Source organism: Peromyscus eremicus, chromosome 8a, assembly GCF_949786415.1.
Source record: "Peromyscus eremicus chromosome 8a, PerEre_H2_v1, whole genome shotgun sequence".
NCBI classification, from domain to species: domain Eukaryota; kingdom Metazoa; phylum Chordata; class Mammalia; order Rodentia; family Cricetidae; genus Peromyscus; species Peromyscus eremicus.
This window is the reverse complement of record NC_081423.1, coordinates 42684652-42711354: the sequence shown is the minus strand read 5'-3', so window position 1 is coordinate 42711354 and position 26703 is coordinate 42684652. Positions and strand designations below refer to the sequence as shown.

At 46.2% G+C, this 26703-nt stretch overlaps 1 protein-coding gene across 1 annotated transcript; it reads right to left on the bottom strand.

The window, feature by feature from the left end:
• Positions 1 to 819: 819 nt before the first annotated feature.
• Nlrp3 (NLR family pyrin domain containing 3) lies at positions 820 to 24974 on the bottom strand. The gene is made up of 9 exons (XM_059269373.1): positions 24665 to 24974; positions 21204 to 21317; positions 18562 to 20317; positions 17497 to 17667; positions 14339 to 14509; positions 11837 to 12007; positions 3373 to 3543; positions 2702 to 2872; positions 820 to 1068 (listed from the first exon to the last, which is right to left on the bottom strand). Exons 1-9 carry the CDS (start codon positions 24945 to 24947, stop codon positions 969 to 971), a joined length of 3108 nt encoding a protein of 1035 aa, XP_059125356.1. The 5' UTR covers positions 24948 to 24974; the 3' UTR covers positions 820 to 968.
• Between the last annotated feature and the right edge of the window lie 1729 nt (positions 24975 to 26703).

The window sequence follows — 26703 nt, the reverse complement described above, 5'->3', positions numbered from 1 at the left end:
GTATGGTTTAAAAGTTGCTCCTGTGTGCACAGCAATTGGTCGGTGTGTGTTCGTGATTTAGTACTCTGTGCTGCTTAGGAAGAGGAGCTTCCCTTCAAATGGTTAAACCCCTTGTGAGCCGCTGTCAACCACGGGCAAGGTGCATTTCTGTGTTATCCTTCTGTTTGAGAATGTCCTGGGACCACTTCTCCGTGGGATCTAACCTTCCCCCGTGCGGTGCTGACCTCTATGTTAGTACAGCTGAAACCCCGCCTCCAAAGTCTGAGTGATGGCGTTTTTTTCCTCATTAACCAAAGTTGAATCATTTTGCGAAAAAGGTATTTTAAATGTTTAAAGTGATTTATTTTTAGTAGTTTGGACAAATAACTTAAAAGAATTCTAGATATATTTTTAAATTTAAAAAAGCAGTACGTACATACAATAAATATAAAAATAGATTTTTATAAATCTCTGGGTTTTCAGGTAGCTAAACAAAAAGACATAACTATAAAAATAAAAACAAATGAGTAGCTAAGTGGCTACCACAAACCTGCCATTTAGCACACAGCCAGCTGCTTATACGGTACGGTCAGTTAACAGAAAAACAAAAACAATGATGTGAGCAAATGTAAAGAAAATGAGGGGGGAGAGGGAGGGAGGGAGGGGGAGATTAAAAAAAACAGCATTCGAGGAGAAAAGGACAACTTATAGAAAACGTTCTATAAGTTGGTTCCATGCAGTCACCAAGAGGGAACACCTTGCCGACTGAGGACATGATGGGAACCGCATCCTCCAGCAGTTTCACATTCTCGATGTCTTCCCTGGGGAAAACATGCTCGGCTCCCCACATGAGCCTTTTCTCCAGACTCTGCACTGGAACAACCCTGGCTGTGGTCCTGATGGTGGAGGAGGAGGGTTTATAACCGTGAAGGATGGGATGCTCTGGGGCACAGAGCAGGCCTTGGCACCTGGCAGTCCTGTTTCCATGCCTACCAAGAAGGCTCAAAGACAATGGTCAGCTCAGGCTTTTCTTCCTGTAGCACTTCTAAGGCATGTTTTGTTTCATAATTAAAATACATTTCACACAACCTGTAAAAACATAAAGAAAGCTTTGGGTTAGACTCGTCAGAAAGCTGGGGACTGGGCCTTTAAAATGTCAGCTCATCTGGTGTGGTAGTATAGACCTATAATGGGAGCACTTGGGAGGCGATAGCAGGAAGAGTACCACAGTTCAAGGGTAGCCTGGGCTACTTAGTGAATCTGAGGCCAGGGTCATCTTGTCCTTCCCCAGGTTCAACAGTTAAAGCAGCTCCATGGCCGACCATGCTTCATCTATTGGCCTCCCACACCTACTTGAATGGATGCCTTGACTCCATGTATTTATAGTTATTTCACTGTGTAATATTTAATAAGATAACTGCAATGTCCTCTCATACCTTACTATCAATGTCCAGTGTGTGTTTAAATTTCCTCAATTGTCTTGGAAATATTTTACAATATGTCTATCTAATTGAGATCTCCTACAAATCTGCACATTGCAGTTTCTTGGTATGCCTCTCAAATAGTCTGCACATATTTTTTTTTTTTATTCAGAATCTTGTTATGTAGTGAGGCTGTTCCTAAAATTAGAAATCCTCCTACCTCCACTTCCTGAGTGCTAGGATTATTGGTGTGAACCACCACAGCCAGCTCAAGTACTGAATTCACCCTCTTTATTGACGTTTCCTTGAAAGTTAACTAAGGAAATGGACCACTGGTCCTACATCTTTTCCAACAGCGTCTGGTTGAACTGTATGTTTGCCCACCTTCAAAATGCGCGTGTGTTGGAGTCCTATCCTGAAATGTGGTGATAGGAAAGGTGTTCAGGTGGTGACTGGGGTCAGGTGAAAGGGTAAGAACAGAGTCCTTGTGAAGGGATTAGAACCCTTACATCAGGGAACAAGTTTTCTCCTTGTCTCACCTGGAGTGTGAGCACATGGTGAAACAGCCCTCTGCGAGTGAAAAGGAGCCCTTTTCCAGCAACTAAATAAGCTGAGCCTCGTTTTAGACATTCTGGCTTCTAGAGCTGTGGTTAAATAAACTCCTGCTGTTTAAGCCACCTAATCGATAGTGTTTTGTTTCCGCTAACTAATACAAGCTGGCTACATCCAAGAATTCCCAGGCTATTTTGAGCCTGAGCCCCCAGCTCAGTCATGACAATCGCTCTGGGCTGGATCAGTATCCCCAGCTTTGCTCTTCCCAGTGACTTCCGGTCCCATTCATACTAAAAGTTACAAGCTCCTGGAGGCATCCGGGACCCCTTGTCATACGGCTCTGGCTGTCTATGAATCATCTTTTCTTGGTCCTTGTTCATTCTGCTCTAGGCTTTCCAGATTTCAAACCACTCGGGATTCAATTGAGTGTGAAAAACTTCCCATCCTTAAAGAAAAGCAAATCTAAATGAAAAGCAGCCACATTGAATGGCATTTATTTGCAAGAGATTGTTGGTTTTTTTCAGGATGGAAAGTCTTTTCACACCCAATTGAATCTAGTCTGAATATCTGGATACTGTTGGATATCATTTTTCCCATATCGCTGTATTTTTAAAAATCCACAACAACTGGCCCAGAGACATCTAACCCCACATGCGAATTAATCCAGAGAAGTTCTGAATTTTGTGCGGTGGTCACCTTCCCCTCAGCACGCTGAGCCCCTCACGTGGAGCTCTGCAGGGTGCACTCACTGTAGGTTCTGCAGAAGGCAGCCCTGCTGTTTCAGAACCTCACAGAGCATCACCACACCCAGGTCGCCCAAGTCATTGTTGCCCAGGTTCAGCTTCCGAAGGCTCCGGTTGCGGGTCAGCATTGTGGAGAGATTCCAACAGCAGTGTGAGGTGAGGCTGCAGTTGTCTAATCTTCGAAAAAAGGAGGGTGATGTAAAGAAAATATCCTCACCCATCCATCCCTCCCGCTCTCCAAGATCTTAGCCTGCATTGTTTCCATGCATAAAAAGCCCGGGAATGAGCAGCTTGAAACAGCTTTATACAGTACTGTTGGCCCCGCCCCCGTCCTGCCCCGCCCCGCCCCGCCCTGCCCCACCCACTTTAGACGGAAGTTTCTTTTCCCAATGTACTGGATGGTGCAGACCAAAACCGTATGGGAAATACGTTAACTGACATTTTTAAAATGCTGTTTCCCCCAGATTTCCACAAAGTACCAATGCCACACCATATGAATTTGTTTGTGGTTTGTGCCTGGGGTTGGCAGAAACTCAGCGTTTAAGCTTTACACCATCTAGAAATGAACTGACACCAGAAAGACACCTCACTCCCCAGACTCAGATTTGCCTCATGGTCACTCTGCTGTCTGCCTCACACCACGTGTTCCCAACACCTCAGTCAGCCCAGGAACTCACTCCAGCATTTGCAGCTTGCAGTTGGGGTGCAGAAGTCCCTCACAGAGGAGCTTGAGGCCCGTGTCTCCGAGAGCGTTGTTTCGCAGGTAGAGGTGTGTGAGGTTCCGGCTGGCTTTGAGCACGGAGGTCAGAGCCGAACAACAAATGGAAGTAAGGCCGGAATTCACCAACCTGTAGGAAGAACAGAGGGAAGCATGCTCAGTGCCCAGGCTCTCTCAGGCACTACTCGCCGCTTGGAGCTGCATCCCCCAACCGAAAGGTCAGAAATCAGCATCTTGACTGTAATCTGAACCATGAGTCCACGTCTCTGGATCCCACAGGAGAGAGGAACAATGGTCTCAGCATATGCTCTGTTTGGATGAGCACAAGAAAAAGAGAGAAAAGCAAACGGGCGGATGCATCCACACTTCTCACACGGATTCTCCCTGGCAGCGGACGCTCCTCCATACCTCCTCATCTAAAAGAGCACCCCACAGTCAGTCCCTTAACTGTAACCCTCTGGCACTGCAGAGAGGCATCTGGATTCTGACACCACCCTGGCAAGAGAGCAATGCAGCCACAAGTACACACCTCTGTCACGGTTGGAAATCAAAGGTCATGAAATTGTCTCCCTGAAAGTCAAAGAGCAGGTGTGGGGTGGAAGCAGACTCAGGCTCAGTGGGGATTCTGACTTCTGGTGACTTGCTGTAACTTACAGTGATGTGGCAAGAGAGGGGCCAGGGACTGTGTGGGCCAGGCAAGGTGCTCCTCTCCAGCATCCACTCTCTGTCACACCTTCCATCCACCTGTCTGGTCCTTCTGAGAGCAGAAAGCCATTGATTTGTATTGATACCAATGGAATGAGAATTTTTAATTTTTTATTACATTGTGTGAGAGAGACAGAAAAACAGACATAGAAACAGAGACAGAGAGAACATGCACATCTGTGGAGATCAGAGGACAATTTTGGGGAGTTGGCTCTTTCTTTCCACTCTGTGAGTCCCAGGAATTAAACTCAGTTGGTCAGGCTTGATGGTGGGAGCCTTTACCTCTGGGACCTCACAACAGTCCAAAACTTTTTGGTTTACTACTCTTGGGTCAAGTTGAACATTGTCTACAGCCAAGTGTTGTGCTTTAAGTATGTGTTCCCCAACAGACGCACATGTTTGGATACTGGGTCCCCAGTTGGTGGGGCTGTTTGGACATGTGGAACCTTCTGGAGGTGTGGCCTGGCTGGAAGAAATAGGTCACTAGAGGAAGAGCCTTGTAGCTCTAGCCCATTCAGGCCCATGCTCTCTGCTTCCAGATCCAGCCAGAGAAGAACAATCTTCCACTGTCATGGAGTCACCTGAATCCAAGCCTAGGATGTGTGAGGCCCTGGGTTTCATTCCTAATACCACAGAAAAGAGGGCGATGGCATAGCCAGATGATTAGAATGTTGGTAACCATTGAGGCTGAGGGATGAGTATGCTTCATGCATGATAAAATGTTTAGAAGAATCAAACAACCACATACTGTCAGCCCACCCACTGGCAACATCTCAGTTCCAGCCGGTCCCCCTGCGATGGTTTGGATATTGACTGTCAACTTGACAAGATCTAGAATCACCTTCAAGACAAATCTTTGGGCATATCTGTGAGGAATTTTCTAGATCGGGTTAGCTGAGGTGTAAACCCTTACCTTACATAAATGTGGGTGGCACCATTCTATGGGCTGGGGTCTCAGACTGAATGAAAAGGAAAAAGCCAAGTGAGGACGGGCATTGTTCTCTCTGCTTCCTGTTTGTGGATACAATGTATCAGCTGCTTCACACTCCCCACTGTGCCTCCATGAGCCGCACCTCACACTGTGAACCTCACACTCCCCCACTGTGCCCCCCATGAGCTCACCTCACACTGTGAACCTCACACTCCCCACTGTGTGCCCCCATGAGCTGCACCTCACACTGTGAACCTCACACTCCCCCACTGTGCCTCCATGAGCCGCACCTCACACTGTGAACCTCACACTCCCCCACTGTGCCCCCCATGAGCTCACCTCACACTGTGAACCTCACACTCCCCACTGTGTGCCCCCATGAGCTGCACCTCACACTGTGAACCTCACACTCCCCACTGTGTGCCCCCATGAGCTGCACCTCACACTGTGAACCTAAATCAACCCTCCTTTCCTTTGTGTGTTTTGTCAGGTGTGTCAAGTTATGTCACAGCAGCAAGAAACGTTACTGATCACCAGAGAGCTTCGTTCTAGGTCCTGAACACAGATTGCTACGTGCTGCATTCAGTTAATGCCATGCGGTTTTCCTACTTATCAGCAATCTGCCTTGTTTCACAAAACGGTCTTGTGATGGAAACCGAAGATGTTCTAACATTGTCAGACTTTGTTATGTGGGATAATGGCATCAAGTATGATTGTTTTATTTCATTATTACAACTAAAGATAGAAGTGTTATTTTTATTCCCTTTTTTTTTTGTTTGTTTGTTTGTTTTTGTTTCCTTCTGAGACAGAATCTCCCATAACCCAGGATGGTCTCTAACTTATGTAGTCTAGGGTGACTTTGAACTTCTGATCCTCCTGCCTCCACCTCTGAGGTACTGGGATTACAAACACGCACCGCCACACCCTATTTAAGAGGTGCTGATGATCAAACCCAGACCTTTGCGTGCCAGGCAAACACTACCAGCTAAGCTACAGCCCTCGCCTCCGTATCTCTGCATTTAAGTAAGGAAAGTAGAGATCAGAATAATTAAGGACTGGTGAGATGAATCGGTAGCAAAAAGGCTCTTTGCTGCCAAACCTGATGATCTGATTTTGATCCCCGTGACCCACATGAGGAAAGAAAGAGAACAAAGTCCTACAAGTTGTCATCTAACCTCTCCTCACATGAAAAAAATGGCGCGCACACCCACCAATGCATGCACACACCCTACACAGAATAAATAAATAATTGTGATAAAATTATTGACCAGAATAATTACATGAAAAATAGTGAAAGCTTCCTATTTGTCAGTGGGAAGAATAGGGTCAAACAAACTTCCATGAGGAAGAGATTATGATAAAAGTAGAAAAGCAGGCCAGGCCCTTAGAACAGAAAACTAATTCAATACAATTTGGAATGAGGGGAAGATGGGATGATAACTGCCCCTCCCCCAAAGAAAAAGAAAGAAAGAAAGGAAAAGCCAAGTGTTGTTTGAATCTTAGATGGTCTTTTAATAAAATACCCAGAGCCAGATATCAGGGTGAAAGCTGAAAGATCAGAGGAGCAGAACAGCCTGCCACTAGTTCTTACCTCTACAAAATCCTCAGCCTAACAGGAGAGTGAGTTCCTGTTTCCTCACACCTTGTATACCTTTCTCTGCCCCGCCACATTACTTCCTGGGATTAAAGACGTGTGTGCTTCCCAAGCAAAGGAATGAGATCTCACATGCTGGGATTAAAGGCGTGTGCCACCACTATCTGACCTCTATGTCTAATCTAGTGGCTGGCTCTGTCCTCTGATCCTCAGGCAAGTTTATTAAGGTACACACTATATCACCACAGCCAAGATGAGGAAGGAACTGAAAGTAGTGGAAATGTGTGACTGCCCTCTGTGAACTTACTGGGAAATCTCTGGAAAGAATCCTGCTCAGCAAGTTAGAGCAGGGTCAGGGATGGGTCTAACAGTGCTGGAGGGGAGGGGGTTATAATAGCTAAGCCAAGTTTCATGTGCCCATGTGTGACACTCTGTAACACAGGGGACGCGGGACTAAAATGTATTGTGCAACCAGAGACACTACACTAAAGTTCAAGAGAAGAAAATAATAATAGATAAAATGCCTAAAATTTTTAGTTTGTTCATTCCACATTAGGGATCTATTGTGAAAGAAATACACACACACACACACACACACACATAAAGTTATATATGCAAGCATGGGTTTTATAGAGTGATTTGTACCAGTAAAAATGGAGAAACTTGCTGAAAGGTTCTTGACTTAATGAGAGGCTGGATAAATGATGGTGAGGTACTGTGGGGTGTTGTGCTCCAAACTAGGTCTTCATGAAGCCATATGGAAATTTAGCCAGATAAATGAAAAGCAAGTTAAAAAAATGTTTCTATTATGTTTCTACTTTAAATAGCTAACTTCACTGTTGGGTTGAATTCTGTCCTCCCAAAACATCAGATGTTGAAGTTCCAGGTCTTTAAAATGTGACCATAGCCTGGTAGTGGTGGCATACACCTTTAATCCCAGCACTCAGGAGGCAGAGGCAGGCATATCTCCGTGAGTTCAAGGCCATCCTGATCTACAGAGCTAGTTCCAAGACAGCCAAGGCTGCACAAAGAAACACTGTGTGGTAGTTTAAATGTAATTGGCCCCTATAAGCTCATAGGGAATAGCATTATTAGGAAGTGTGGCCTTGTTGGAGGACGTGTGTCACTGTGGGGGTTGGGCTTTGAGGCCTCATATATTTTCAAGTCACGACCAGTATCTCAGACTACTTCCTGTTGCCTGCAGGTCAAGATGTAGGAATCTCAGCTCACTCTCCAGCACCATGTCTTCCTGTAACCACTCACACTATGATGATAATTTACTAAATCTCTGAAAATGTAAGCCACCTGTGGTGGTTTGAAAGAAAATGGCCCCTAAATGGAGTGGCACTATTGTGAGGTGTGGCCTTGTTTGAGTGGGTGTAGCCTTATTGGTGGAAGTGTGTCACTGTGGAGGCGGGCTTTGAGGACTCTCATGCTCAAGCCACGTCCAGTGAGAAAGGCTACTTCCTGTTGCCTGTGAGTCAAGATGGTGCTAGAGTCCTTCTCCAACACTGTGTTTGCCTGCATGCTGCCTTGCTTCCCACCATGAGGACAATTGTCTAAACCTCTGAACTATAAGCCAGCCCCAATTAAATGTTTTCCTTTATATGAGTTTCTATGGTCATGGTGTCTCTTCACAGCAATAGAAACCCTAACTAAGACGCACCCCAATTAAATGCTTTTCCTTTATAAAAGTTTCCATGGTCATAGTATTTCTTCATAGCAATAGAAACCCTAACTAGGACGCTCTGTTTTGAAAACAAAAATGTGACCATCACCGGACATCAAACCTCACAGATATAGTTGGCTAAGATGAGGTCATTCGCTGGGCCCAAATCTAATACGACTGACATCCTCATCAAAATCAGAGCTTCTGACTGGAGAGATGGCTCAGCAGTAAAGAGAGCCTGCTGCTCTTCTAGAAGACCCCAGTTTGTTCCCAGTACCCATGTCAGGCAGATCACCACCATAATGCCAGTTCCAGGGGATCCGGTGCCTTCCTCCTGTTGGGGACTGATTCCGGACAGCAGTGTCCTTACTTTATCAAGCCTTACAAAGGCAGGAAGTTCCTGGCCTAACCTTGGGCTGTACAACTTCCTGGAGTACGTGCTAATCAGCCAGGTGCAGGGGCCTGGGACCAAAGTGACCTCACCCTCCCTTAGGAATTTTCCATCCTTCTCTCCGTGCTTCCCCTGTTCCCCCTCCCTGCCTGAAGCCCTGTTTATAAGCCTCAACACCCAGTCAATAAATGAGACCTCGACGCAACTCAGAATGTCTCTGTCTTCCTTTACGCGCCTGGTCTCCTTTCTCTCTCGCCCCCATTGATCTTTCAGGAGGTGCCTCCTCGGGTCTCATCAAATAACCTGGCCCGCGGGACCGGGCATCCTCCCATCTCCTTGGCACCACGCTCAGCTGCAGTAGCCTCCCCCGATACACACTCACACACATAATTAAAAATAAATAAATAAAACCTTAGACCCAGAATTTGGGACTCAGTGTCATACACAGAGACCCAGGGAGAATCCTGTGTAAAGATGAAGGCCACATCAAGTGACACAAATGTACAAGCCAAGGAAGAGAAACAAAAGAATACACCCTTGCTCATGGCCCTCAGAGGAACCAACCCAGCTAATGCCTTAATCCCTACCTCCAAAATTGAGAAACAATACATTTATGTTAAAGCCATTAAGTTTTGGATACTATGCTATAGCAACCTTAGTAAAATCATTCATACAGGATATTTAGATAGAAAGATGGATACTTAGATGAATATATTGATGAGTAGTTGCCTGGATTAACATGTGGATTGATAAAGTAATTGATGATGTGTGGATATATGTGTGGATGGGTGTTTGTGTATAACACAGGGTCTGGAATTTTGCTTGCCAGGTTTGCAAGTGGCTTTCTCCAGAGACAGAGACATTCTTCACTTTTAGCTTCACATACCCGGATAATTCATTATGTTAAACTAAGTATGTTGTTTTTGTAGCAAGACTCGTAAGTGGCATCCAGGTTTGGGAAGACATCTGTCTATGGGTAGTTATTGGCCCTTACGGGTACATAAGATATCTTAGAGAGTGTAGAAACAAATAGCCAAAAATCAGTGGCAAAAGCTGCGGATCACAGGAAGAGAAGTCCATGAAGAATCTACAGAGGAGGAACCTATCAGATCAACAAGGACAGCAGCAAACAGGGAAAGAAGATCAAGGAGGAAATGATATACAAAGCAAAACTCCAGGCATGAGCCAAGCTAAGGGCTGGGACAGACAGACAGACAGGAGTCGGGGCAGGATCCTGAGGGCAACACAGACTACACGCTGTTCTGTGGTCTACTGATGACCCCTTCCCTGTAGTGCTGTGTGGGGAAACAAGATCACTTCTACCATCGGCACCCTCAACAGAGCTCAGAGGCCAGATCATATCAGTGGATCAAAAAGAGCATCAGAAGCTGCTTCGCTGGGGAAGAGCCATAGCAGCACCTGTAGCATTTTAGGAAAGCAGTTTGGTAATGTCTGGGGCTGGGCTAATGGGACAAGCCCAAGGAAGCATCAGAGCTTACAATTAATATTGGTTGTTAATTATGAATAATTGATTATCTCTCAGAAAAATGTCTATCTTGTTAGTGTTGGGTTTTTTGGATTTTTTTTTTTAAAGACATGATTTCATGTAGCCCAGGCTAGTCTCAAACTCACTATGTAACTGAGGATGACTCGAACTTCTGATCTTCCTGCCTTTCCCTCCCAAGTGCTAGGATTACAGTACTGCACACACAACCAGGTTTATTCTGCACTAGGAATGGAATCCAAGGCATCACACATGCTGAGCAAGAATCCTACCAATTGAACCACATATCCAGACTCACCTTTTACATTTACCTTTTTTCTGAGGCAGGATCTCATACATAGCTCTGGCTGTGGAACTCACTATGTGGACCAGGCTGGCTTCAAACTCACAGAAATCCACCTGCCTCTGCCTCCCAAGCACTGGGAGGCCTGCACCACTATGCTCAGCTTGTTTTATTGTGTCCTAAATATTTATCTAGCTGTCATTTCTATCAATAATATGAATAAAGACATATTTGGTTTGTTTGTTTTATTTTTAGATATTGACAGAATGGACATTTAGTCTTTCCTAGCTGACAGGCTGCAGTTAGAATCAAATGCTGAAGCCCTGCAGAGGGTGCAATTGCAAAATATACCCAGGCTGAGGGCATCCTGCTCACAGAGGTGTGGGCTGGGAAATCACACCAGGGTGTCTACTTTCTAGCCAGCATCCACAGGCAAAGATCTGAAGCTCCTGGGCCTCTCTAAACGCAGGCATTGATGACTGGTGCTGATGCTGAGCTACTTCACAGCTAAGGATTTAGAGACATCATGCCACATAAGTATGATGTTGTCTTTGGGAACCAGAGACTGGGGCTGCTACTCTAAGCCCTGTAGAGAAAGGCAGTCACCAGAGCTCAGAACCTAAGACGCTGTGGCAGGGGGATGAGAACTCAGTGCAGAGGATACGCTTTGCAGAAGTAATATGCATCTTGAAAGTGTTCACATTAAACGGGTTACTGTTCTTGTGAATGTCTCAGAAGCAAGAGTAGCCTGTGCTCAATGGAGAAATAGGGCTGCACAACCCCTAAGAAGCTCCGACTATACTGCTATAAGCCAATAGGACTTGCCTGACCAGCAGTAATACAACTGTCCCCCAGTGTCCTTGGGTAACCGGCTCCAAGACACCCCACAGGTGTCAAAATCTGCAGATGTTCATGTCCCTCGTGTAAAATGGCAGAGTATTTGCATATCACCTCTGTACATCCTCCCTTCAACTGTAAATTATCTCTAGGTTACTTATGATACTTCTCATGGCATATGCGTTACACCATAAGTAGTTATTATGCTGTATTGTTCAGAGAATGATCACAAAGCGGAAGGTTCATATATGTTAAATACAGACATAATTTTTCCTAATATTTTTACCCCACAGCTGGTTAAACCCATGGCTACTTGAATCTGCAGAGCAGAATCCCAACTCTGTGCTACATGAATCTGATGCTTCAAACCACTTCCGATGCTGATGCTGCAATTCCCACCTTCATCTCTGGCTGGTGGATCTTTTCTAGAGTGGCCCCATCCATGTTTTCCAAATAAACTGTCTCTGAAAAGAATCAGATTTTCCACGGAGAGACAAAGACTTACTTACCCCAGCTTCTGCAAGTTACACTGTGGGTGCTTGATTTTTTCACACAAAACTTGAACTCCTGAATCCCCCAAGGCGTTTTCTCCGATGTACAGTCTGGTCAGAGAACGGTTGGAGCTCAGAGCCAATGCGAGATCCTGACAACACGCAGATGTGAGACAGCAGCTGACCAACCTTCCATGCAGAGGGGACAAGGTCAATGCCATCTCTCATGTACTCTGCACCGTGTGCTAGGAGATGGTACCGCTGCTGCTGCTCCCCTCAGCTGAAGTCTACACCTCAGCTCCACATAACCCTCATCCCCTTCCCGTCTGGTGAAGTAACAGGTAATAAGCCCATTCCTGCACTAGAACATCTCCCCTACTCCCTTCATCTGTTTTTATTGAAATAAAATGTACACATGGGGACCGGGGAGATGGCTCGGTGAGTCAAGGCACTTGCTACCAAGCATGACAACCCGAGTTTAATCCCAGAACCCACATAGTAGGAGAGAGCTGACTCCAAAGAGCTGTCCTCTGACCTCCACACAAGCTCCATGGCATGCCCACTGAGGCCTGGGAGCAGAGACCTGCAGTCCCAGCTACTCAGGAGGCTGAGGCGAGAGAGTCTCCAGATAAAGGGCACCTGGGCAACTTAGCAAGATCCCGCCTCAAGATGAAAAGGGAAGGGGCTGGGGCAGAATGCTTGCCCAGCATGTTAGAGGATCTAGGTTCAGCTCCCAGCACCCAAAAGAGAAAAAACACAGCACAACTCAGTGCCCTTTAGAGCGGCCATCACCACTATCTGAAACTGAAACTCTCTACCCATTAAAAACAAACAAACAAACAAACAAACAAACAAACCAAACTCCCCACTTATTCCTCACCTTATAGCCTGGAAGCTACCACCTATGCCTTCTGTTACAAATTCAAGTGTCCACGGTACTAACCTAAGTGTCACTACAGTGTTTGCCCTTTGGTGACAGGTGTCTCTCAGTGGAACACCTCCAAGGCTTTGTCTACTTTTCAGCAAGTGTCCGAATTCGTTCAAAGCCGTGTGTGTGCAAATACCACTTTCTGCCCTGTGTCCATGAATGGACGCAAAGACGTTTCTAGCTTTTGGCTGCTGTTACTGACACGCTGTGGATCTGATGTGTGCAAACGTGGTTGCACAGCCAGCGGGCACACCCCAAAACCCATGGATCCGATACAGCCCGATACTCAGTTGTGGGAGAACCACCATGCTGCCTGCCATGTTTTGCACTCTTGCTTCCTTGTTTTACAGCCATGCTTGCTGCTCTTTTACATTCCCACTATGTCAGTGGCTCTCGACCTTCCTAATGCTGTGACCCTTTAATACAGTTCCTTATGTTGTGGTGACCCCCAACCATAACATTATTTTCATTGCTACTTCATAACTGTAATTTTGTAACTGTTAAAAATCATAATATAAACATCTGTGGTTTCTGATGCTCTTAAGTGGCCCCCCGGAAAGGGTCATGCAATCCCCAAAGGGGTCACAACCCACAGGTTAAGAACCATCACACTAGAATGCCAAAAAGTTCCAGTTCCCTGAGTCCTTACTGACACTAGTCTAGTTCCTTATTCGTTTGTTGTGGGTTTGTTGTCTATATTAATCACGGTGATGAAGCTGAGTGTAGCAGCACACACCTTTAATCCCAGCACTCGGGAGGCAGCGGCAGGTGGATCTCTGTGAGTTCAAGGCCAGCCTGGTCTACAGAGGGAGTTCCAGGACAGACAGAACTACATAATGAGACCATGTCTTGGAAAAAGAAAAGAAAGAAAGAAAAAAGAAAAGAAAAGGAAGTCATGGTGATGAAACAGGAGCCTGCCACCACCGGATCAGGTGGGTTTGTTGTTGTTGTTGTTTCTTTGTTTGTTTGTTTGTTTTGTTTTGAGACACAGTCTCATGGAGCCCAGGCCGGCCCCAGCTTTTGATCTTTCTGCCACCACATCTGGTTCAGTGGTTTTTCATGCGGTGCTGGGGATCAAACTTGGGGCCTCATGTATGCTAGGCAAGCACTGTACCCAGGGAGCTGCATCCTCAGCCCTCAAGCGCTTTCTTATCTCCTTAGAATTCGAGTCTCCCAGAAGCATCCAGGAAGGACGGCACAGAACAAATGAAGTGCCTCCGTTGCCATACCCCCACTTTTTTCCTGTTTAGTGAGAGGCCTGAGGGCCTGTTATGAACTCTCAAAGCTCTTCTACCATGATGCCTTGCAGTGCTTTTATTTTCTCAGATACCTTAAAGACAGGCATAGTTTATTTGATTATTTGCACACACATACACACCACTGTTATGTTTTCACAGGAAGCTTTCCCCACAGCAATCGCTGGTTGGTTAAACGACTAGGAAAACTAGCAGAAGGAAACACGGGAAGTCCTCCTGGCCACTGAGAACACTCCAGTCCTCACACATGCGCAGATAGCTAGTGGTGTCTCCCCGAAGCGGAGTTCCTGAAAGGGACCTCAGGGCAGAGCTCCCTGAGGGGTGGGCCAGACTCACCACAGTTTCTGCAGATTGCAGAAGAGGTGCTTCAGACCTGCGCACAGAAGTCTGACTCCAAAGTCCCCCAGGGCGTTGTCACTCAGATCCAGCTCCACCAGCTTCTGGCTGCTGCTCAGGACAGAGGAGATGTCGAAACAGCATTGATGGGTAAGTCCACAGCGCCCCAACCTTCGAATTAAGTACGGAATCAGACATCGGAGTGTGGCCCCATCAGAATCTGGATCCTACACGTGTCCCAGACCCACATGTTCAAACTATGGGGCGGTGGTGAAACCTCTGGGAGGTAGAGTCTGGAGGAAGACTTGTGGGACCAGTGTGGACACTGAGGGGGGTGACCTTAAAGGAATACTGTTCTCTCTCTCTCTCTCTCTCTCTCTCTCTCTCTCTCTCTCTCTCTCTCTCTCTCTCTCTCTCTCTCTCTCATCGTCTGTCTCTGTTTCTTTCCATCTCTATCTCTTCCTCCTCTCCTTAGCCATCATGATGTGCAGAGACTCCTGTACTACATAATGCTACCGTGATATTCTGTCTTGTGGCGGGCTCAAACAACAGACTGAACTGATCATGGACTAAAACCCTGAGACAAAGCAATCTTCCCTCCTTTGAGCTGACATTTCAGGTGTTCATCAAATGGAGGGAGAGCTGACTCATCGCCTCCTTCATAGCTATTGTCTTCCAGTCTGGACTTGGGTTTCTGCACCAGGCAGGAAGGAGCAGGTGTGTCCCGGAGTAACCCAAGAGTTCCTGAGCAATGCCCAGGACATGTAAGAAGTGGGCTACTGCTCACCCGGTCATAGCCCAAAGCTATGGTGTAGGGACCCTTGTGGTGAGTGCCCCAAGCACGTGTTCATCCACTTTCAGGTGCACAAAGGATGCATCCCGGTTTGTAAACCAAAGGGTGGTGAGCCTAGAGCTCCTGTCCCCAGGAATTTCTAACAGTTGAAGCACCCTCACTAGGCTTGAGTCACTGGGGTCCTCATCTACACAACAGAGAGTCTTTACAAGCATCATGCTCTCGCCGGTTTTGCTTGACAATCTAATCGCGGTGCTCTCTCTACACTGAAGAGAAATTTAGGAAGCAGAGCCGACAGGTGTTCTCATAAAGTTCCTATTCCGCTGGGTGGGGCAGGGTTACCAACGCCACAACCAGGAAGACACGGATAGGAGGGATGGGGGAAGAACAGTCGGAGTCTCTCTATGCTGGGCTGGTCATTAGCGTTTTCCCAGTCTAGGTAGAATTGACTCAGTTTCCTTCCTAGTGAACAGATCTCCACAAAGAAGAGCTGTGGCGAATGTCAGCAAAGCTGAGGCAAAGCCCAGGACCAGTGCCTGTGTAAGCATCCGGTCTCTGTCAGTGCCCCACACAGCTTAGATCAGCCACTGATTACAACTGTGATTCATTCCGTGCACTGTTGTCTGATGGTGGTTTGTCCCCAGGAGGCCACGTGTGTCCCCAGGAGGCCACGTGTCAGAAGCTTGTTCTTCAGTGTGGTGATGTGAGGTGTGCTGAAACCTTTAAGAGGTGAGAGCCTGGGGCCCACGCTGGGACACTTTGCTCAGCCTGGGTGAAAGGAGGAGGGGACTGGACCTGCTTCAACTGAATCTACCAGGCTGAGCTGAATCCCCAGGGGAGACCTTGCCCTGGAGGAGATGGGAATGGGGAGTGGGTTGGGGAGAGGGCAGGCGGCGGGGGGGGGGGGGGGGGGGGGGGGAGTGGGAAGAGGGAGGACAGGGGAATCCATGGCTGATATGTAAAATTAAATTAATTATAAAATTTTTAAAAAAGAGGTGAGAGTAAGCACAAAAGAATGACGTCACTACCAGCACTGTCTCAAAAGGAATTCAAGGAGTTTTCTTCGGAATTTAGTTAGTTCCCCACATTAGGGCCAGTTGAAGTGACTTTGTGGGTAAATGTTCTTGCCACCCAAACCTAGTGGCCTGAGTTCTATCCCAGGAATCAGTTTCCAAAGTTGCCCTCTGACTCCACATGCATGTTGTGACATGTAGGCCCACATTCACACACATACACACACACACACACACACACACACACATACACACACACACACACACACAGATAACATACACAACACACACTTTTTTTAGAGAAAAGAAAAAAATAGAAATTTTCTTTTTTAATTGTATTCTTTTTTTATATTTATTTATTTATTTATTTATTTATTTATTTATTTATTTATTTATTTATTTTTGGTTTTTCAAGACAGGGTTTCTCTGTGTAGCTTTGCGCCTTTCCTGAGACTCACTTGGTAGCCCAGGCTGGCCTCGAACTCACAGAGATCTGCCTGGCTCTGCCTCCCGAGTGCTGGGATTAAAGGCGTGCGCCACCACCGCCCGGCTTAATTGTATTCTTTTTAATTTAAATATTTCCTTATTCCATATATTCAGAGTCAATTACTTAAATAAAATAGAGCATAGAATGGGGTACGTGAAATTCACATCCCTACAACACTTTGGTGTGTTCTGATACTGTCAGCCATTAGCATCCATGATGAAACTTCCCAGTTCTCACCCAGAAGCCCGGTCCATGAGAGGATGGAAGACAGAGCTTTTGTTTTGCCACCTAGAAACAGTTCTTTTCAGTTCTTCTTCATCTTCCCCACCTAAAGCTTCCCAAACTTCCCACAGTCCACTCAGCCTGTCCATTTATAATGCGTTCCTCCAAAGCTTCATGTGTCACAGTTCCACCCCAGAAGCCCACAGGGTGGGACCATATTTGGAAATAGGCAACTTCCTAGTTAGCCTGCATCCACAGTGTTGACCCTAGTCCACTTGGACCGGTGTCAGACACAAGAGAAGGCTGTAAGAGGTTAGAGCATGGACACCCAGCAGGGAGACGATACAAAGAATCAAGGAAGTGGCCATCTACAAGCCAGGGACAGACTCAGAACCAACCAGTGGTTGAGTGATTTTGGACTTTAGCATCCAAACCTGAGGTAAAAAAATGTTAAAGCCTTTAGGGTTTGGTTCTTGGTCCTTTTTTACAGCAGCCTGGGAACAACTGACCAGACCCATCAAAGATCCCTCTCTAGTGTCTCCTCCCATTCATTTTCCTCTCTCTCTCTCTCTCTCTCTCTCTCTCTACACACACACACACACACACACACACACACACACACACACACACACTGGAGACTTACCACAGTCTCTGAATGTTACAGCCCGGAAGCTGGAGTGCCTCACACAGCACCCTCATGCCCGGATCCCCCAGGGTATTGTCACTGAGGTCCAGTTCTGTGAGGTTCTGGTTGGTGCTTAGAGTGGAGAAGAGGCCTTGGCAGAAGCTAGATGTGAGGTAGCAGCTCTCCAATCTAGAATGGCAGGAAGAAGGACAGAAAAGAACATTGGTTTCTAATGATAACAAACTAGAGCTCAGGACAGGGCTCCAGGCACCTATTCATAGAAAAGTCTCCTGGATGTCAAGTTATAAATCCACTGTTCACTCAGAGGGAAGCAGGCTGGTGAGCCTTGGGTAGAGAGGTTCCTTTTGAGATTTGAAGAAGTAAGCTTTAGGCTTACTGCAAACACCCTCAGGCACCCCCTTCCAACATTAGACAGCTGTTGTGCCCCTGGCCTGGACGTGACACTGAATGGTCCATCCAAGGAGCATCTTTGACTCAGGCTGCCCAACTGCATCGGGACTGCTGTGGAAAATCCTGAGACGGCGCTGCAGCCATAAAAGTAAAGTCAGAATCTTAAAAGTGACACCATCTATATTGCTAGTTTTTACTTTTACAGTCATTTGCAGGGATTCACGTAGGAACACCCTGTAGCTCTTATTAAATGCAGAGGCTGGGCTGGAGAGATGGCTCAGAGGTTAAGAGCACTGGCTGCTCTTCCAGAGGTCCTGAGTTCAATTTCCAGCAACCACATGGTGCCTCACAACCATCTGTAATGAGATCTGGTGCCCTCTTCTGGTGTGCAGGCATACATGTAGGTAGAACGAATAAAGAAATTAAATGCAGAGGCTGAGGAATGGGAATGGAGCTCAGTTGGTAGAAAGCTTGACTGGCATGTTTGAGGTCCTGGACTTGACCCCTAGCACAAGTCACTCTCTACCATCAAAAGGGTGGCAGTCACACCATCACGAAGCTTGGCAATTATATTTGGAAAATCGGAAAGTGAGGAGAGGAAGTAAGGACCAAGGAAAAGAGCCAGAAAGCATAAGGCACAGGCTCCATCTGTTTGAAGTCAAATTTCCTTACCTGGAAGGACAGGCAGTGTGGGGCTCTGGGAAAACACACTGGACCTGGGCCAAGTGTTGACTCTCTCCTTTCTCTTCTTCTTCGTCCTTGGAGGAGTTGTGGAGAAACCCCAAAGAAAGTGTTTTCACCTGGTGACAGTTCTTGATACAAAAGGAGGACACCACATGGTCCATTCTGGTAGAGAGGTTGACCTCAATTTTGGGAAAGTGGTCCATGGCCCTCTGCACAAAGTCTTCTTCCTGCATCTCATACAGGCAGTAGAACAGTTCCAGCTGGCTGGGCTGTCTCTGCAGCTTCTTGGCCTTGGCTTTCACTTCAATCCATTTCAGCAGCTCCAGTCTGACTTGCTGAGAGATCTTGCAACTCAATTTCTTCTCCAAATAGGAGGTTCTCTCCTGGTTCACAAGGCCGAAGAGGAAACGGACCACGAAAATCAGATAGCCTTTTTCAAACTTGCCGTAATTTTCTAGGAGGACCTTCACATCTCGGTTCAGAAGATCCAAACAACCTGCTGGTCCCTTCCTCACAGCCACCCCCTCTTCCTCCTCTTCCAGCAAATAGTACATAGCAGCAAAGAACTCCTGGAAGGTCATGTGGCTGAAGCTGTAGAATCTCTCACAGTCCACTTCCTTCTGGAACACGTTCATCCTCAGGAAAGCAGAGACATCTGTCTTCTGCAGGCCGTGTTTCCTCAGATCACACTCCTCAAATAGGATTTTCTGGTTCCAAATTCCATCTGCAGCCAGTGAGCAGAGCCCCTGTAGGTGGGAAGAGAAGAGATGCTCCTCCATGTCCCCTCGGGACTGCAGCAGGCTGGAGAGGAAAAAGACATAGACGGCAGTAGTGGTCTTGGAGGTCTGTGCCAGACTCTTCCCAGTCTCCATCTGCTGCTTCAGCCCTGTGCACACAATCCAGCAGACCAGGGGGATGAAGCACATGGTAAAGAGGATCTCATTCTCTTGGATCAGCCTGAAGGCTTCCCTGGCCTGCAGCTCATCTGAGAAATACTTAAAGAAATACTCCTTCCTTTTGGCCTCAGAGAAACCTAGGATCTCTACATGGCGAGGGTGGTCCAGCAGATGCTGCAGTTTCTCCAAGGCTACCGGCCTCGTTGTTATGAGCAGAGAGGCCTTGGGCAGCAGCTTCTTTCGGATGAGGCTGCTCAGCAGGATGTCTCCCCTGACAGCCTTCTGCCAGTCTGTGCAGACCTCTCCAATGTGCTCATCAAAGGCCCCTTGCAACTCATCAAAGCCATCCATGAGGAAGAGGATCCTGGAAGGCTTATGCAGGATCTTGCACAGTGGTGGCTTTGGATCAGGCCAGCAGCTGACAATCAGGTCTCCCAGACTCCTTGGTGTCCTGAGGCTCACCTCTCGACAGTGGATAAAGAATACATAATCAAATTTGTCTTTGAAGAGCTTCCCAGATGCCCAGTCCAACATAATCTTCCTGGCTAGTATTGTTTTCCCAATGCCTGCTGCTCCCTGGAACACCACTGTGTGCACAGGCTCTGTGTGCTTATCCTCAGGCTCAAATAGCAACTCCAGCTTAATGGAACTCATGGGGCTGTCCCACATTTTGGTCCTGCCAATGGTCAGTAGTTCATGCTCCCTCTCTTGCTTGCTGGGATGCTCCTTGACCATTTGTAGCTGAGTGTAGCGTTTGTTGAGGTCCACACTCTCACCCAGACGTGCATTTCTATCTTGGATACAGTAGAACCTGCTTCTCACATGTCTTCTGTACATCTTACAGTAATCTGCAGCAGAGACAGGAAGGTAGAATCCAGGAAAAGCCCCCACACATCTATTCCCCAACAATAATCTATTAGGGGACCTATGCTCTTACAGAAGGAACACTGAGAATCGTGAGGATCCAATAGCAACAACAACAACAGCAAAAAAAAAAAAAGGGTAAAGAATGCTGACTGTCAGCTAGAGAGAATGTGCTCACCAAACACTCATATGTATATAGCAAGGTATACTCGCCAATGCAATAGAGGCGTGGTTGTTACGGCAGTAACCAACCATTTTATGATTGGATTTGAGGTGAGGTCAGGTACTGAAAAATCCAGTCTAAAGCCTGTGTGGCCGGGGAGCCATAGGCCTTAGTGGCAATGTGTTCTCCAGGTATCTCATATATCTATTACTGTTTCCCAAAAGGGTGGAGGCAACATAAAATGCAAATTAATATAAAACATGCCCATGTGTCTAAAAGAAAAACAAGTGGCTTGTACTCTGGAGAGAGTAAGGATTGGGTTAGGGAAATAGGAGGTATAATTTTACTCCACTGCTCAAGTGTATCAGGTCCCCCAAACTCTGTCTTCCCCCTCACGATAGAGCAGAAAGCTGGCACCATAGGCACTGACTGCCTCCAGCCAGAAAATCTGTTATTTCAGCCTCATACCTGTAGTCTAAAGCCCATATCTACCTGAAGTAAACCTCTTCCCTGGGACTTTAAAAAAAAAAAAAAAAAACAAACATGTAAATGTGCATCTACTTCTTCAGCTAAAGGTGAGTTTCCTGAAGCAGGCCTTGTTCCCTGGAGAGGAAACCTGTGGAGTGGCCAAGCCACCCTGCTTTCCAGCTCCTTTTCCAAACCTTCTCTTCCAAGTCTCAAAACAAAGTTGGAAGCTCCCTACATACCTTTCTTTTTTTTACAAATTGATATTTGGGAAAGGTATCCCAGTAAACCCATCCACTCCTCTTCAAGGCTGTCTTCCTGGCATACCACAGTGAGATTAGAAGCATGTGCATCATCTAAACACAAAAGGAAAAAACACAAAGTACATCAAAGAGTCCTAACACAGAGGATAGAACTGAGCCTAGTCTATGGGGTGGGTCAAAGGCCCCTACCCCATATTCCTTCTGAATTAAACATGGCTTAGCCAGACATGACAGCACATACCTCGAAGCTCAGCACTTGGGAGATGGAGGCAGGAGGATCAGAACTTCAGAGTTATCCTCAGCTACGTAGTGAGTTCAAGGCCAGCCTGGGCTATGTGAGATCATGTCTCAAAGAGGAAAAGCAAATAAAAAGAAAAGTAGAGGGAGAGGGGAGTAAACATGGTTCAGGTAGTTATGTCATCAAAAGCCCAGTAAGCACGATTCTGCTTGCCTTACTTTGAAAGGATAGCTGTCAATCATCAGCTAAATACTGTGTTCCCAAGCTCAGAATGTCTTTACCAGGCCCAGAAGTCCATCAGAGTACATATGAGAAAAAACGGTGTTTCCTTTGCCATCATCTGTCCCTGGCTGTCCCTAGCAGCCTAACTTGGAGACCATGTGCCCGACCTCAATGTTCCCCTGACAGGCTCACCCTTCCCTGATCATTGTGGCATGTATGTAGCCCATTTGGGTCATATCCTGTGCTTCCATGTTTAGATTTCTAGGTCTTCAGAAATGAACATTGTCAGTCAGTCAAGTAGTTCAGAACAAATTCACATAGAAAAATTTAAAAATTCTGAGTAGGACTCTACTCAAAGCAGTTCTTTTTACTCTGCGCTGAGGCTTAAGGCATCATTATCCATAGAAAACTCCAAGGAGATTCCAACATGTACCTACAGCCAAGAACTACATGTCCAAATAGTCTGGGCTTTCTTCCTAGGAGAAATTTAGGAATGCTGTAACCAAAGTCCCCTCCAGGAAAACGTATACAATAGATTAAGGACACAGACAGGAACTTATGGGTAAGTTAAGTATTCTTATGGATATAAAATAATTCTGTAAGATAGTGCCATGAATGTAGCTCAGTTGGCAGAGTGCCTTCACAGCATGGATGAAGTCTATCTTATACCACATAAGCCAGGCATGGTGTTAGCATACACCTGTAACCCTGGCACCCGGGAGATGGAGGCAGAGGGATCAGGAGTTCAAGGTCGTCCTCAGCTGCACAGTGAGTTGGAGGCAAACCTGAGCTGTGTGAGACCCTTTCTAAAGAAAGAATGATAAGAGAGAAGGAAAGAAAGAAAAGAAAAGAAAGCGTGACTAGCAATGAGATCACAAAACAAAAATCTAGACATTCATGCAAACCAAGCTCTCAACATAATTCTTATGTAAGATCTCCCTTTAACCCAAAGAGAACTTCAAATATTGGTGACAATTTTCACACTTAAAATTCAGATGTGAAAGCCGACATCACACAGCTGTACTTTCATAGTCTTGCCTGGCTTTTTACTCTGATTATGGCCGACTCTGAGTGGGGAGCCCTGGGTATTTAGAACATCTCCCTGGCTCATACTATTCATTTGAAAGCGCTAATAGTACTAGTAATTACTTTATAGGGTTGCTGAAGGAACAAAATCCATCAAAACTGCCTAGTATAGGTGTTCTGGAGTGGTGGCTCAGCGATAAAGAGCCCTTGCTGCTCTTCCAGAGGACCTGGATTCAGTTTTTAGCACCCACATGGTGGCTCACAACTGTCTAAAACTCCAGTTCCAGGGAATCTGATGCCATCTTCTGGCCTCCTCAGGTACCAACACATGCATGGTGCACATATAGACAGGCAGGCAAATACTCATACACCTAAAATACATATATTTGGGGATGTTTTGTTTTTGAGACCTGGTCTTTCTATTACATAGCCCTGGCTGTCCTGGAACTTGCTTTGTAGACCAGGCTGACCTCCTAACGTAGATCCACCTGCCTCTGCCTCCTAAGTGCTGAGACTAAAGGTGTGTGCCACTATATCAGGCCCAAAATAAATTTTATAAAAAAGAAAAAGAAAGAAAGAAGCAACTACCTAGTAAAAAGCCAGAGACAAGTGGCTCAGTGAGCAAAGACACAAACCTGGTGACCTGATTTTGATCCCCGGCATCCACATGGTGGAAAGAAAGACTCAACTCCTGCAAGGTGTCCTTTGACCTCCACATATGTGCCATAGCGCACACACACACACACATGCACACAAAATAAATAACTAGAAACGTTTTATGTTCTAGTATCAAAAATCTAAAATTGCTTAGTAAGTACTCCTACTGCTTAGATTAACACTCCACTCTTACTGTATTCGTTCTTTGTACAGACACAGTTACAGTTGCATTGTGATATGCAACTTGATTGCATCGTTCTCCGCCACACAGCTCCATCTCTTTCTCCTGTATCACTATTGCCTTGGCTTGCCATGCACCCCCTTGTCTCCACTGACCCAGGGGTGTAGGATGGAACCTAGGGCCCTGTGCATGCTAGGCAGACACTCTACCACTGAGCTATCACCACCCAGCATCTTTATCTGATGACCCATTGTGATTACTCCCTTCTGCCCCTCCAACTCAGCATCCTCTGCCTGTGACGTTCTGGTCACTCGGAATCCTTTCTGCCGTTTCCCTTGTTCAGAGCAAACAAGTATCCACTAGGAGCTGGTTGGAAAACTAGAGGTGGGCCTCAGCACTAAACAGACCCGTAAAGAGCCTGGTACCAGGGACAGCAGGCTCCTGGGAGGAAGTGAATACTGCGACGGGAGTTTTTACAGAATTAGAAGAAGCACACTGCTTCCTCCCACTCTCTCATACCCCGCCAGGAGAAGAGGAAAAAACATGATAATAAATTAACATTTTAAACATGCCAACTTCTTTGTGGCAAAGGACATAACCTCCTAGCACTCAGAAGGCAGAGAGGAAAGAGGATCCTGAATCTGGGGACAGCCCGGGATATGTGAGACTCTAATTCGAAACCCAAGAAAGGACGATGTTGCATAAACACAATTACCCACTGGTAGATGAAGAGACAAGCAAAATGTAGTCTATACATGGATATTTATCATTGATCTTTTTTAAAGAAGGAAATTCTGACATACATGAAGTCATTCTGCTAAGTGAAATAAGCCAGCCACAAGAGACAAACATTTCATGATTCCACCTGCATGAGGAATCTGTAGTGGTAAAGTTCACAGGAACAGAAAACAGAAAGGTGGTTGCTAGGAGACGGGGTTAGGTAACACCTAGTAAGTTAAGAGCTTCCGTTGTGCAAGATAAAAAGTGCTCTGGAAGCTGGTTGCACAACAATATGAGTTTCCTTATTACTAAGCCATATACTTGAAATTACCAAAATTCTACGTTTTAGGTTACGTGTACTTTACTGTAAGAAGAAAAATCTTCTTGTTCACTCACTCCACTCTGGTTGGTCCTTCTCAGCTTTTTCCCAGAGGTCTCTCCTGTTGATAGCTGCAAAGATCCCCACAGCCATGGCCCATGCCTTTTCCTCCCCATTGAAGTCGATCATGAGTGTGGCTAGATCCAAATGGTCGGCCTTCTCCATCTGGCCCCTGGGGAGTGGGATGCAGCCCCTCTCGGGTGGATAATCTTCCAAGTGCATTTTGAATTTCCTGAGGTCCACATCCTCGAGGTCCTCTAGATACTGGGCCAGCTTGCAGCGGACACTTGTCATCTTCATCCGCAGCCCTTTCGAGGGTCCTGGGGCTTAGGTCCACACTGGCACAGCAGGAATGAAAACCCCAGGTGGGTAAGAAAAATCTTATTAAAAGTTTCCACTTCCAGAAAACTAGATGCTAATATTGAAACATCACAGGGTACCCCATAGCTCGGTACAGGTTTTTAAGTTTCTTAACTCAAAAAACTCCAAGGGGGTGGGGGGGAATCATCACTCAACTCTATGAATCACCATCTCTGACTCTGAAAAGTAAACCAAATGCTTACCAGAAAGTTCTCTGAGCTTGATCCAGGAGTGTGTCCTGAGCCATGGAAGTAAAGCTCCTCTGTAGAGATCAAAATAAATAAGCCATCAACACAATCAGCTATGGTACACAGAGAACAAGCCTACGCGAGACCGTGGTCCCATGGTGACAAAGCTGAAATCAGGGCACTCGTTACTGTTTCTCAATTTCAGCTTCCCCATTTACTCACTGAGAAAGCAAGAGAGATTGCTTTCTGATTGCTTTTAATGGAAGGTTCTGGTTTCTTGCTCCTATTTTCATCTGAGGGGAAGAGACAACGGAAGGAGAAAGCCAGGAGAAAAGATGCTATCGTAACAACAAAGCAACAACCCACAGCCCAGAGGGGTGGACAGTCTTGCACTGCTCCTCTATGTCCCACAGACCGACAGGACCTAATCAGGTGGCAGTTGGATGCATATAAAGGAGAGGAACAAAGCATACATCTCTTCAACAGCTCTTTGAAATTTTCACAAACATCATGAGCAATCATGATTCACATTTAGTTAAATATGAATTAAAATTCATAGGCTAGATGCTGCCCTGACAATTCTTTCTCATCTAGTTTCTCAACTAAACTGGAGTGTGGAGGTTCCTTCCGCTGAGTAGTACAGACACTAAGTGGCGATCTCAGTCTGAAGCCATTAATGATAGGGGAAGGGAACAAGGCTGGAAAATGGTAATGGACTCTAAATTGATATTTATACGACAGCAAGCTGATACTCAGTCACCTCGAGCTCAACGACTCCTGTTCCGTTTCCATTCTTGTCTCCTCTCCCTGCTTTAGGCAACAGCTCACATCCTCCCTTTCATTCATCTCTGGTGCCTTTGCTGACAGCTGCCCCAGCTCTACAGACCCTCCTAGATTTGGACTCCTCAGCTCCTATCTGTACCAGGATTTTTCAGTTCTCTGCTCCCTGCTCCTGGGACCTTCCACAAATAGCTTTGGTCTTTACTTTGGCTGGCCCCTGGGCTTCCAGCACATTCCCTCACAGGCATCCCACCCTCTGCTGCCCTGAGTGGATGCTGGGCAAGCCTGTTGAAGTCCTAGGAAGCTGTAATTGCTTCTGCTTCTGCTTCTTCTTCTTCTTCTTCTTCTTCTTCTTCTTCTTCTTCTTCTTCTTCTTCTTCTTCTTCTTCTTCTCCTCCTCCTCCTCCTCCTCCTCCTCCTCCTCCTCCTCCTCCTCCTTCTTCTCCCCACCACCTCCCCACACCTCCCCAACATGCACAAACCAAGTAACCAACAAACCGAACACCCCTTTATACTTTAAAGTTAAATTTAGAATATAGAAGAAATTTCTAGATATTGACCAAGACAAATCATGCCATTGAGTATAGCTTCCCATTCCTTCCCTGGACCTTTCACCCACACTGCTCCATGAAACTGTACTCACCCAGATACCAGCCTTAGGTACGGCCAAAGAGGAAATGAGATGAATTTATAATGGTCACTGACACTGGAGGCAGGAAGGATGTGTT